This window comes from Phascolarctos cinereus, unplaced genomic scaffold (assembly GCF_003287225.1).
Source record: "Phascolarctos cinereus isolate Bilbo 61053 unplaced genomic scaffold, phaCin_HiC Scaffold_3;HRSCAF=262, whole genome shotgun sequence".
Lineage (NCBI taxonomy): Eukaryota > Metazoa > Chordata > Mammalia > Diprotodontia > Phascolarctidae > Phascolarctos > Phascolarctos cinereus.
Genome location: NW_027555736.1, coordinates 207165787 through 207180118, shown reverse-complemented (window position 1 = coordinate 207180118; position 14332 = coordinate 207165787). Strand labels below are relative to the sequence as shown.

Below are 14332 nucleotides of genomic sequence, written 5' to 3'. Positions count from 1 at the left end.
TAATGTTGACAAAAAAGGAAAATGATAAATGCTGGAGGGGCTGGGGGAAAATAGATACATTAATCCACTACTGGTGGAGCTGTGAATTGGTTCAGTCATTCTGGAGAAGAATTTACAACTACACCCCCATAGTTATTAACGTGTACATCCTTTGACATAGCAGTACCTATATCAGGTCTCAACTCCAAAGAATCAAAGAAAGAGGATAGATACACACAAAAATATTTATAGCAGATCTTTTTGTGATGGTAAAGAATTGGAAATTAAAGGGGTACCCATCAATTGGGGAATAAATAGCTAAACAACGATATATGAATGTAATGGAATACTATTGTGCTTTAATAAATGATGAGGGAGATGCTCAGAAAAAACTTGAAAGATTCGTATTATCTGATACTGAATGAAGGGGAAAAACCAGGAAAATAATTTATACAATGACAATATTATAAAAACAATCACCTTTGTAAGATATAAGGACACTGATCTGTGCAATGACCAACTGTAATTCCAGATGGCTCAGGATGAAACATGCTACTGACCTCCTAAAGAAAAAGAGATGATACAATCATAGTGCAAAGTGAAGCATTTTTTCTTTTGTTTTTGGACACAGCCGATGAAAGAATTTGTTTTGCTCAACTACACGTGTCTAGCACATAGCTCAGTGCCTGGCACATAGTATGTGCTTTATAAATGTTTACTGACTAATTCACTGGTTTGCTATAAGGAGAGTGCTTTTCCTTCTTTCCCAACGGAGGAGGCAGTAAGGTGGGAAAGAAAGAAGGCAGATTTTCATTTACACAAATAAAGTTTAAATTTTTTAAAGTTTAGATTTAAAAAGTAGTATAACGTGGCTTGTTTTTTTTTTTAAAGAGTGCTAGGTTTTACTTAGGAGAAATCCACCTCCCACAGCTACCAGATGTGTAACTAACCATGGATAAATCACTTAACCTAAGCCTCAGTATCTCATCTCAATATGAGATAATAATAGTACCTACTTCATAGAGTTGTTATAAGTCTTAAATAAGGTAATATACAGGGTGTCCCAAAAGTCTTAGTGCAAATTTAAGCTCTAATACCTTTAAATTTGTCCTAAGACTTTTGAGACATCTTATATACAAAATGCTTCACAAATCTTAAAGCACCATGTAAATGTTATCCATAATGATGATTATATCTCCTCCTTAAAGGAAACTTATCAATAGCTAAACTTTGGGGGAAATATCCATTACAAAAAGGGGATTCAACAAACAAAAGAAAGTGAGGGAAATAGAAAGGGAGGTACCTAGAGGGGCATGGTGGTAAAGTTTAGAGAATGAGAGATGGTTAGTCTCTAGGCCCTTTCCCAAAATGAAGGTTCCAAGAAAAATTCACCAATGGGAAAATGGGACCAAAGAAGAGGAGTCTGGAGGGAGCTGAGGCATGGTGGCTAAATCCAGAGAAGGTGAGGAGAGCGTTCCAGAAATGGTAGAAACTACATGTGCATAAATATTGAATCGGAGATGAAATATCATATGGAGGACAGGTAGGAGGCCAGTTTAATTGGAACAGAGAGTATGCTAAAGGTAGTAAATAGTGCTTAGGGAACTGAGACAAATTTACAAGAATAAGCACTATTCCCCAAATGATAAATGATCAAAGGATATGAATAGGCAGTTTTCAGAGAAAGAAATCCAAGCTATCAATAGTTATGTGAAGGTTCTAAATCACTAATAATTGGAGAAGAGTAAACTAAAACAACTCTGAGGTATAACCTCGCACACAGCAGATTGGCTAAAATGACAAAAAAAGAAAATGACAAATGCTGGAGAGGCTACGGGAGAACAGGTACATTAATGGTCTGCTGGTAGACCTGTGAATTAGTCTAACCATTCTGGAAAGCAACTTAGAACTGTGTCAAAAAGCTCTCTTAAGCTATGCATATTCTCTGACCCACCAATTCTGCTACTAGGTATATATTCCAAAGAGTTAAAAAAAGAAAAGAAGCCATATATAAAAATATTTCTAGCAACTCTTTTTGTGGTAGCAAAGAATTAGAAAATGATAGGATGCTCATCAATTGAATGGAATACTATTTGTGCTGTAAAAAATGATAAAAAGAGATAGTTTCAGAAAAACCTGGGAAGACTCATGTAAAATGATGCAAATGAAGGGAGAAAAATCAGGAGTATAACAAAATTGTAAAGATGATCAATCGTGAAAGACTTAGTAACTCTGATCATCACAATAACCAACTACAATCCTAAAGAAATTATGACGAAACATGCTACCCATCTCCAGAGAGAGAACTGATGGACTCAGGGTACAGATTGAACATATTTTCTTTTCTTTCTTTCCTTTTTTTGGACATTGCTAATGTGAGAATTTGTTTTCCATGACTCTACATATTTGTAATGAAATTTGTTTTTCTTGCTTTTTCAATGAGTTGGGGAGGAAGAGGGTAAGGAAGAGAATTCAGAAAACTGAATTTTAAAAAAGGGAGTAAATAATGTGAAATAAGAATGGTGGGTGGGTAAGAATGTGGAGGGCTTTAATTACTAGACCAGGAAGCTTGTGTTTTAACCTAGAGGCAACAGGGAATCGTGGAAGATTTTGAAGAAGGGAGTGAAATATCAATTTTGGAGTTGGATGAGGAATGGGTTAGAGAGGGAAGTACCTGGAAATAGGATGATCAATTATGAGACTATTACAATAAATGAAGTGAACAGCGACAAGGGAATGGAGCTCTTCTTATGAAGGTCCCTGAAAATGAAGTACTCACTAGATGCTGTTACAGGCAGGCAACCCTAGATTCTACCACTCTCCTAGAGTTTAGGTAGACAGTACAGAATTATGCTAAATTTGTTAATATAGGAATAACATGTTGCAAATTATATTTTAAGAGAATTAGATTGGCAGCTGGAGACAGGAAACAACAGAGAGGGATAATAAGGATGAGCCTCTGGCTAAAGACAAGGAGACCAGACTCTGCATTAATCTTAACTAAAGAACTATAGCTATTCCAGGTAGATTATGAATGGCGATGGAGGCTGGCCCATAGACTCTGAGACAAAACTCATGAGCTCCAATGTACTACCCTGTGCCCCCAAGTCCTTACTTAAGAATGGAAGAGGAGTAAGAGACATTACTTCCATAAGAGAGAAATTAAATTTAGGGGACGGAAAAGAAGAAAAGAACACTACCAAGTTTGTGGTCTAGAAGGCCTGAAAAAATGGACTACACAATCAGTTAACACAAAATAGACATGGCTAATGTGAAAATGTTTTACTTGACTTAATATGCTTAATGGGTATTGTGTTTCTAGCCTTTTCAATGGGTGGAGAATGGGCCGAAGGGAGAGAATTCAAAACTAGAAATAAATGTTTTTAAATTAAAAAAATACAAAACAGGCTTCATTTGACAAACGTTACAAATGTTGACTATATAATTAAAAAGGATTCACATTACAATGTTCTATTTTAAAAGCAATACTTCTGATTCAAACTGTCAATTTTATAACATATAAAAATCAATTCTTCAGAAGTTTTAGTTGCTTCTCCCCCCCAAAAAAAATAAAAACCAATGCAATACATAAAAATATCTAATAAGGTTTTTCTTTTCTCCCTAGTGTTGTTAAAAACAGAAGTTTGTAAAAGGGCAGCACAATATTATTCTCTAAGACAAATGGCTTAAATTTTTAATATAAATTTAGCCTTCATTATATTTATTTTTTAAAGTCCCACCTACTCTGGTCATTAGATGTGAATTAAATTCAGATACATATAATGCAGCATTTTTAATTATTTTAATATTTTACATATACAATTATTTTAATTATCATATATTCTCATAAATACTATGAGCTACCATTCTACCAATTTTATTCAGTTCAACATTAATTGCCTACTACATGTACATAAAAAAAAGATTCCCTTCCCTCAGTAGTTTTCATTCTATTCAGTGAGAAGAAGGAATAAGCATTTATTAACGCCTACTCTATGCTAGGCACTGTGCTAAGTGGTTTACAAATATGATCTCATCTGATTAGAAAAAACAACATGCACAAAAATAATAAATTGAAGATAATATATAAGAAAGCACTGACAAATGGTTTTTAAATGTCAGGCTGAGGAGTTTAAATTTTATTCTACAAACAACAAAGAGTCACTTCAGATTCTTGAACAGGAGAGTGACATGGTCACAACTCAAAGTCTCACGTTTACAATCTCAATCTTGTGCTTGACTCTTCCCTATTTTTCACCTGACACATCCAGTTGGTTGCCAGATCTTGGAGATTCGGCTTCTATAATACCCTCATATTCAACCACTTCTCTATTCATATGGGCACCGCCACAATTGAGGCCTCATTACCTCTCACTGGTACTTCCGAAGCTGTGCCTTGATTGGTCTTTCTCCCCTCTAATTTATCCTCCACACAACTGCCAAAATGATATTCCTAAAGCATTAGATAAATCACACTCAATTAGCTCCAATGTCTATTGCTTTTAGGATCAAATACATACAGATACCTTTGTCTGGGATTTGAAGCCTTTGACAATATGGCTCCAATTTACCTTTCCAGCTGTCTTATATATCATTATCCTTCACACTTTGGTCCAGGCAACTTGGCCTTCCACCTACCTGTTCCTCAAATAAGATATTCCATTCCATTTCACCTTCTTTTTTTGAATTCCTAGTTTCCTTCAAAACTTAGCATTGAGTACCACTTTCTCCATAAGGTCTTCCCTCCCCCTCTCCTCCAGATGCCAGTGGCTTCCCCCAATATTCCTTTGTATTTATTTTGTAAGTATTTTGTACCTACTTAAATATGTATATGTTGTTTCCCCCAATGGAACGTAAACTTCTTGAAGGCAGAAGTTATTTTATTTTTTAACTTTGTACCTCAGTGCCTAGCATTACACCAGGGAACATAGTAGACACTTAATAAATGCTTGTTAACTGATTACCGATCAGACCTGTACCTGAAGAATGTTAATGAGGCTGTTTATAAGAAAGCTCACAGTGAGCGGCCTTGACTTTCTTAGTGAACTAGGAGGCAAAGTTTTCTGCTGAGAAAGAAAAGCAAAGGGAGTGGTTTTTAAGTGGCTTGAGAAGAGAAGATCTGGGATAGACACTGCAGGAAGTGTGATAAGATCAAAGGATCATATATCTAGATCTGGAAGGGATATCAGAGGCCCTTTGGTTCAAATCCTTCATTTTATAGATGAGGAAACTTCGATGCAGAAGGTTAAGTCACTTGTGCAAAGTCACAAAGGTAGTAAGCACACAAGTTTTAATAACAGTGAACATCTGTTTTCAACACTCGCAAAACTGTTTCAAAACAATAGAATCAAAGATATTGCAAACTTATGTTACAGGTTGCAAATGCCAAAACTTTAAAAGGTTTTATTGTACAAATTCCTAATTAAAATTATGAATGTAGATGAAAATGATTTGGTTTAAATAATTATTTAAAACAAATATAAAATAACATTTCTACAAATCAAGTTATAACATTTTGCCTTAGGAATCCTTCAGAATATCTGACATTTTTCCAGAACTATTTGTAAAGAAATACTAAGAATGAGGACAGAATCAAGAACTGAGTGCAGGCTGAGGCAAAGTTCATAGCATAATCATAAGACACAAAGCAAAAATTAAAGTACCAAAAAGGATTAAACAAAAAAAAAAAAGAAGCATGTCAAGCTCAGGGATGCTGTTGTACTCTGTGACTTTTTTTATTAGCACTGGACAATCACCAGATCACAAGATAAAAATAAGAAGCCCTGGTGGATGGGGACAGGTATCTATAGTGGATCCAGAGAGTGAGTCAGAGTAGCAATAATATCCATTCCTGGTCCTAGGAAGGAACCAACAAGAGCACAAGGAGAGATATTTCGGGTAAGAGGCTTTCAAAAAGTGCTATTAAAAATCTGATACTCTTTATATATCAAATATGATTAAAATTTAATTTCCTTCATGAGTTTTGAGGGTCTTGGCTACTAATAAAAAGAGACAAGTAACAAACATATAAAATGCACACAAAATGCTATATTAAAAATAAGTACATGCCAACTTCAATTAATGAGTCATAAAAATCAAAGAAATATAGTACAAAGAAATATAGTACAAACATGGAGAAGGTGGTGAGGAGCAAGCATCAGATGAACTTCACTTATCTGAAAAAAACAAGAGAGTGCTGAAGACACACACATATACATATTAACTATTTGGTTTAGAAACATATCTAATACAGCAATGAAACAAACAGGAATGGATAGGGAGACAGAGGAAGGATAAAAGGGAGGAAATACTCATAAAACAAATTTCCTGATCCTGAAGTGGGGGAAAAGAAAAGCAAATAACTGAAAATGAAAGGGGTGCCCATCAATTGGGGAATACATGAGCAAATTATGGGATGTGAATGTAATAGAATATTACTGAGCCACAAAAATGACAAAAGAAAGTATTACAGAAAATCCTAGGTAGTACGAATTCATGTAAAGTGAGAATCAGAAGAACAATTTATATAAGGATAACAAAATTACAAAGAAAAACAACTTTGAAAGATTTAAGAACTCTCATCAATGCAATGACCATATCTCCAGAAAAACTATGATGAGGCAAGTTACTCACCTGTTAATAGAGAGATTAGAGAGGCAAGATCCAGAAAGAAGCATATATTTTTGGACATAGCTACTGTGTGAATTTGCTTTGCTTGACTATGCTTATTTGTTATAAGGGTTTTTCCTTCTCTCTCTCTCTCTCTCTCTTTCTCTCAGTAGGTAGAGAGGCATTTGGGGAGAGAGAAAATTATCAATATTGATTTTTTAAAATAACAACTAAAAGAAGGCCATTGAAACAGTATAAAAATGTATAGGAGAGAATATAAAGGAGGTCGAAGGAAGCAAAGACTTTTAAAAAGTAAAGTATGAATTTATTATATGCTTTAAAAAATAGGCAGTATGAAATGGAGAGTCATATTCTCTTTCTGTGTTATGTTGTGTATACATGGTTTTTTGGATATTTAAGATTAAAAAAAATTTTAAATGCATCCACAAAACCCCCACACTTTTGTATAAATGCTTTAAATACTCTTTGCTATCCTAGAAGTTTCTAGACTTAAAGAATTTAAATAAAAAGACTGTATACACTGAGATTCAGGCAAACTGTCCTTCTAGAGAGAAAGAATAGAGGTTCCTCATACAACAATACTCCTTATATCATGTCTCCACCTGCTTCTGCACTGGCCATTCGCTATGTACAGCTTCCTTACAGAGTATCTCTCTTCAAGACTCAATGTTATGCACAATCATTTATATAGAACCTACCCTCATCCCCTATAATTCCTAGTATCTTCTTCATAAAGTATTTTGTATTTAACTACTTTGTGTTTATTCATATTTATTCTGCATATACTTATATATATATTTCTTGTCACCTGTTTCAATATAAGCTTCTTTTTTTTTCCCAACATAAGTTTCTTGATAGTACGAATTGTTTCATTTTTTGTATTGATATCCCCAATGACTAACAAAGTCCCTGGCACACAGTAGAAACTTAATAAACGTGTGTTCATTGATAACTTGGTTGCAACCCTAATGCAAGAAAAATATCTATGAACAAGTATAATTCTGAAAAAGCAACCTAAAAATCTTACCTCCTGTTCCTAGAACCTTCAGAAGTTCAAAATTTTCAATTCCCACTTTCTCCGCATGTCCTGTTAAATTAGCTAAAATATAAAAAAAATCAAGAAAAAAACATATTAAAAAATTTGATTAAAAAATCTGCTAAAATTGAGGTTCTAACAGTACCAGATATCAAAAGTCCATTAATTTTAACATAAATACATAAAACATTTTAAAAGTAAATTAAATTGACTATTCTTTTCTGAAATCTTTTAAATATGTTTAAAATTTCATTTTGACACAGGGGTAAATAGAAAAATAAGTAAGACACTGGACTAGGATTCCTAGATTCTAGTCCCTGTTTTACTACTAATTTAGACTTTTGACAAATCACTTAACTTGTGATACGTCACTCATGGAGCTTCATTTCCTTATTTGCAAAATGATGCCAGAGTTGGACTATGTGATCTCTAAAGTCCTTTTCACTTCTAAAATCCTATGAAAACAGGTACTAAAGAATATTTTTAAAAATAAACCATATGCCCTCACAAAAATTATTCTTTTGAATAAATACTTTTTAAATATTCCTTCCTATCTCAGACTTGCTAGACTTCAAGTTTAGATAGGAGGGAGCATTCTCAAAGAATACAGGGTAGCTTTTCAGTCTCAATGTACATTATTGCTGCTCTTAAACACTGTGATCCAGCCAAACTGTCTATTAAAAAAACAAACAACCTGCTCAAAAGTTTCCCATAATTATGAACAAAATTTAACAAAATATTTGATTCTAAGTGTTAAAAAGTTCTCAAAACTATCTCTCTTAAGGAAAAACTAGTTCTTAAGTGTCTTTGTACGGTTCAGCTAACGTGCTTTGTGGGGCAGTAAATAAGTAATATTTATTGAGACTGCACTGTGTGCAGAGCACTAAGCTTCCTGTCTAGGAATACATAGGGTCATAGATTTATAACTGAAAAAGACCTTAGAGGTCACTGGAAGTCAAGATAACTCTAAAATGATGGCTACAGCAATCATAATTCTGTTATAAAAAAAACCCAAACCTTTATGTTTCCAAGTCTAAAGCATATTTTTAACTACCAGTTTATCTAACAGTTAGCTCACACAAAGTTATTGATCGATATATTTTTCACACTGATGCGCCATTCTAAAATAATGACATACTTTTTTTGGGGGGGCAATTGGGATTAAGTGACTTGTCCAAGGTCACACAGCTAGTAAGTGTCAAGTGTTTGGTCTGAGGCTGGATTTGGTCTCAGGTCCTCTGGACTTCAGGGCCCATAATATCCACTGTGCCACGTAGCTACCCTGACATCCACTTCTAACTAAATTCGTTCAATTGTTTCAGTGGAATTTGACTCTGTGTGACTTCATTTGGGATTTTCTTTGGCAAAGATACTAAAGTGATTTGCCATTTTCCTCTCCAGCTCAATTTACAGATGAGGAAACTGAGGTAAACAGGGTTAAATAACTTGCCCAGGGTCACACAGCTATTAAGTGTCTGAGGCCAGATTTGAACTCAAAGATGAGTCTTCCTGACTTCAGTTCTTGCACTCTATCCACTGAACCACCTAGCTGCGCTTTGCTAACTAGTCCAATCTATATTATTTATCATGCCTAATAACATAAATTAAAACATTTAAAGAGTCATCTGTTTACACATGACAAAGACCACTTTTCAGTTTTCTTTACAATACCATTATTTTAGTCATGGGGTAGGTAGGTGCTGAAAGGTACAAATTTCTAAATCATTTATGTACACCACAATTACCCATAATCTCCTTAGTCCCTAGACCTGTGCTATCTTGGGAAATGGAAATAAACTTTCCTTCACAGTGTACACAGCTAATACTTTCCTTATTAACAATAACCATGATGGGGCAGCTAGGTGGCACACAGTGGATAGAGCTCCAGCCTTGGAGTCAGGAGGACCTGAGTTCAAATCCCGCTCAGACACTTGACATTTACTAGCTGTGTGACCCTGGGCAAGTCACTTAACGCCGACTGCCTCACCAAAAAGCAAAAAAACCCCAAAAAACTCCCAAACAAAACAAAATAACTATGATAACATCCATAAAGTGATTTTTAATCATAAAGTTTGACAAAAGCATGGGCTATTTTTTCTTTTTACTATGTAATGGGTTACTGACATGCCCTATTATCCATTAACTCATTAATAATCACAAGAGGCCACAATGAAGTTACACTCTTCCTTAAGGTATTTTTTTTTTAATATGTAGTCCAAAAGCCAGTGGTCACGTAAAAAGTTCTTCCCAATGGCCTTGGGACTGGCCTCTCATACAGTTTATGGTACAATCATATACGACATGAATTAATAACTTCCTCTGTTTCTTTGGTTCAGTTCTATGATTTCATTGGTATAGGGAATTTCTGGAGAAGAAATTATCATTATCAAAACTGACTGGCAACTGTTCTACAACTTAAGAGTTGTTTAGGGGCACTGTTAGAGGGTAAGGGACTTATCCAGGGTCACAAAGTCAGTATATGTCAGAGGTAGCACTTGAATCCAGTTTTTCCTGATTCTGACACCTGTTTTCAATCCACTGAGTCAAACTGTCTCTCATTTTCATATGATATTTAATAAAAAAAAACCAAACAAAAACCAACCACCATTTCATTAGCCTCATATCAAAAGTAGTAACATTTATCCTTTAAATTGCTGAAGTTTTCTAAATTTAATTTTGCTTTGTTTGGGGATGGAGATTACAATGAATACAACATATACAGCATATAGTCTTTTGCCTTGTTAAAGAATTCATAGATTGAAAAAGTTTGGAAAATCATTTGCCTGCAGTAAAAATGGATGCTACACTAAAAAGTTAACGTAAATGACCACTACACATAACAATTTAGCTGACAGGGAGAAAAAATGTGTAAATAGATACAACTTAAATTTACATGGTGTTGGATTTCTGGGTAAGACAGCAATTTAAAACACTGTAAGGACACCTCAGCCCTCCCAAAAGTCTAGAGACATGAAGTGAATAAAGCCAAATAAAATAAACTTCATCTTTAGAGGATAGATCATAAAGGAGAAGAGAGGAGGGATTAAAAGAAGAGGGGAAAAAAGCATAATAACTATAGATCAAAGGTTGGACTAGTGAAAAAAACAAGAGATAAGGAGTGGGAGAAAACCTCTTCAATTATAAATTACTAGAGCTGATCACATTCCTTCACTTTTAGCACCTCTTTCTTTACTATAAAGAGTCAAGCAGGGAGTAAAGAGAAGAAAAAGTAAAAGTATTTAATAGAGGGAAATACACAATTAACAATCATAGCCATGAAAATGAATGGAATCAACTCACCTATAAAATAGAGGATTTTTAGCAAATTGCATTAGTAAAGCAGAATTTAACAATATGCCCTTTATAATAAATATTTTGGAAACATAAAGATTCAGAAAAGGCTAAAATGAGGGGTTGGAGCAGATTTTATTATTCCTAGGGTGAATTTTAAAAAGCAGGGGTGGCAATCATGACCTCAAACAAAATAAAGTTAAAATTGATAATTAAGACATTAGCAGGGAAATTACATTTTGAAGGCAATGGAGATGAAATAATACGTACTTAAAATATATGTATCAAATGGTAAAGAAGCTAAGTATTTGAAGGAAAAGTTAAACCTACTGAAGGGAGAAAGAGAAAACAAACTACAATAGAGATTTCAATATATTCCTTTTAAATGTGGAAAAATTTAATAAAAGCATAAATAGGAGGACCTCGATAGGACCTCAACAGAATTTCAGAAAAATCATATACAAAGTGTCTCAAAAGTCTTAGTACAGTTTTAACAGAGTAAAATTCCACCAAGACTTTTCAGATGCCCCATGTAATAGATTTCTGTTGATTATTCAATAGAAATAAAAAGATGTATACATATTTTTCATCTATGCAGGGCACCTTTACAAAAAAAAAGCTAACTGTACTATGGCATAAAAATAAATGCAAACAAATGAAGAAAACCAGAAATATTAAATACATTCTTTATCAATGACATTACAATGAATATTATACTCCACAAAGGGCCTTTGAAGAAAGAATTGAAATTTAAGGAGACTAAGTAATTTCATCTTAAAAAATTAGAGGGTCAAATAACATATACATAGATATGTATATATATAAACATATATACACACATACATACACATATATCTGCAGTCTTAAGTTATTGACATGCTTCAGGAATGTCCATGCTAACATACAATTGTAACCAGAAAATTCCAGCCAGCCAACAACAAAAAAATTAAACTGAGGGAATAAATGACTTCAAAAAAGGAGCAAGCCATGAGATAAACTCACAAAAAAAATCAGCATTATCTATATTACTACTCACACCTATGAAGAACATAAGGAAATAATAATGTGAACATATATCAGATATCTGGGCATCAACAAAGACAACTCCCCTCAGTTTCTGATTCTTTGCCACCATACACACACACAGAACTAATATTTTTGTACATATGGGTAGTTTTCCTCTTTCTTTAATTTCTTTTGGGGGCACAGATCTAATAGCAGTATTGCTGGGTGAAAAGTTATACATATTTTAATAGTTTGGAGGACACAGTTCTAAATTACTCTCCATAACGATTGGACTAGTTTACAGTTCTACCAACAGTGCCTTAGTGTACCTGTTTTCCCTCAGCCAAACAAGTAGTAATTTTCCACTTTTGTGAATATTACCAAACTGATTTTTTGGGGGTCAATTAGTCATGTCTGACTCTTTGTGACCCCATTTGGGGTTTTCTCAGCAAAAATACTGGAGTGGTTTACCATTTCCTTCCCCACCTCCTTCTACAGATGAAGAAACTGAGGCACACAGGGTTAAGTGACTTGCCCAGGGTCATACAGCTAGTTAAGTGTCTAAGGCTGGATTTGAATTGAGGTCCTTTTAACTCCAGGGCCAACACTTTATCCACTATGCTACCTAATGGTAGCATGCACAGCAGCCGTACCATGGTAAACTGTCTTAGCAGATAGGCTAAACCAGCTTGAGGAAAACCCAGCAGGCCCTAGAACCAATCAGTGAGTTAGGGGGAAGTCTACCCTGAGCATATTAAGACTTGCCTGGCAATGAAATGGGCAGATGGGGACAGTTTGTTCCAAAAGCCATGAAGGCAGCTAGAGCAGGCTCTGTGTAGTACTTAGGGCTTGATCAGGCAACAAAAAAGCCAAGGTCCACTGTATCCTGGGCCATCATCAGTCATCTTGACTTTTGTCTTGCCACTAGATTTTGATGATTCTGGAAGAAGTAAGGCTGAGGACTTTATTCAACTCTGTCTCACTTAAATCTAATTCACATGCAAGTCATCACTCTGTGATATTATTGGTTCTCTTTGAAAGCAAAGGCTTTCAAACAACCAATGTGATGGGAGTGAGGTGGTACCTCAAACTAATTTTAACTTATATTTACCTAATTATTAGTGATATAATTTTTTCATATGGCTATTTATAGTACATATTTCTTTCTCTGAAAATTGGCTATTCATATCCTTTGACCATTTATTAATTGGGGAATGGCTCTCATTTGTAAATATTCGACTCAGTTCATTGTGTACCTTAGAAATGAGACCTTTATCAGAGACACCTGCTACAAAAATTTGTTCCCAATTCCCTATTTCTCATCTAGTTTTAGCTGCATTGGTTTCCTTTCTGCAAAAACTTTAATTTTATGTAACCAGAACTGTCCATTTTATCTCTCTATATCTTGTTTGGTCAGTTAATCAATAAATATTTATCTTGTTTGGTCATGATCTCTTCCCCTATCCATAGGTGATCCATAGGCAATTTCTTCCATGCTCCCCTATTTTACTTATGTCATCTTTTTTTGGTCTAAATTGCATAACAATTTGGAGCTTATCTTGGTATATGTTGTGAGATGTTGTTCCACATTTAGTTTCTGCCAGACTGTTTTCCAGTTTTCCCAACAGTTTTTGCTAAAGAGTGAATTCTTGCTCTAGTGTCTAGGATCTTTGAATTTATAAAACACTAAGTTACTGTGCTTATTCACCTCTGTATACCATGTACCTAATCTAATTCAATGATCGATTTTTTTGTTTCTTGCCCAGTAAAAACTTTTTTTGACAATTATGGCTTTGTAATAGAGTATGAGATCAGGTACTGGTAGAAGTCCCCTTTCTTTCCATTTTTTTTAATTGACTCCCTTGATATTCTTGACCTTTCGTTCCTCCATATGAATTTGGTTATTATTTTTATAGCTCTATAAAGTAGTCTTTTTCGCAATTGAATTGGTATGGCACTGAGTAAGTAAATTAATTTAGGTAGTATGGTCATTTTTAGTACATTGTCTTGTCCCATCTATGAGCAATTAATATTTCTCCAGTTAGTTAGATTTCCCTTTATTTGTATAAAAACTACTTTGTAATTGTTTTTATAAAATTCCTATGTGTGTCCTGGTATACAGGATCCCAAGTATCCTATATTGTCTGAAGAGATTTTTTTAAATGAAATTTCTCTATCTCTACCTGATGGTAATATACAGAAATATAGATGAATTTTGTGAGTTTATTTTATACTCTGCAATTTTGCTGTTTCAACTAGTTTTTTAAATTACTTTTCTAACTAAACCATCATATCACCTGCAAAAAGTGATAGCTTTGTTTCCTTTTACCAATGTTTATCCTGTATTTCTTTCCCTTGTCTTATTGCTATAGCTAACATTTCTAGCTAACA

The 14332-nt window shown here is 34.3% G+C and overlaps 1 protein-coding gene across 1 annotated transcript in view; it reads right to left on the bottom strand.

Annotated features, from left to right (window-relative positions):
* Positions 1 to 14332, bottom strand: part of RPS6KA5 (ribosomal protein S6 kinase A5) — a 210619-nt gene that overhangs the window by 155203 nt on the left and 41084 nt on the right. The window contains exon 2 of the mRNA XM_021000385.2: positions 7637 to 7708. Coding sequence (XP_020856044.1) covers positions 7637 to 7708 — 72 coding nt within the window. The remainder of the gene's footprint in view (positions 1 to 7636; positions 7709 to 14332) is intronic.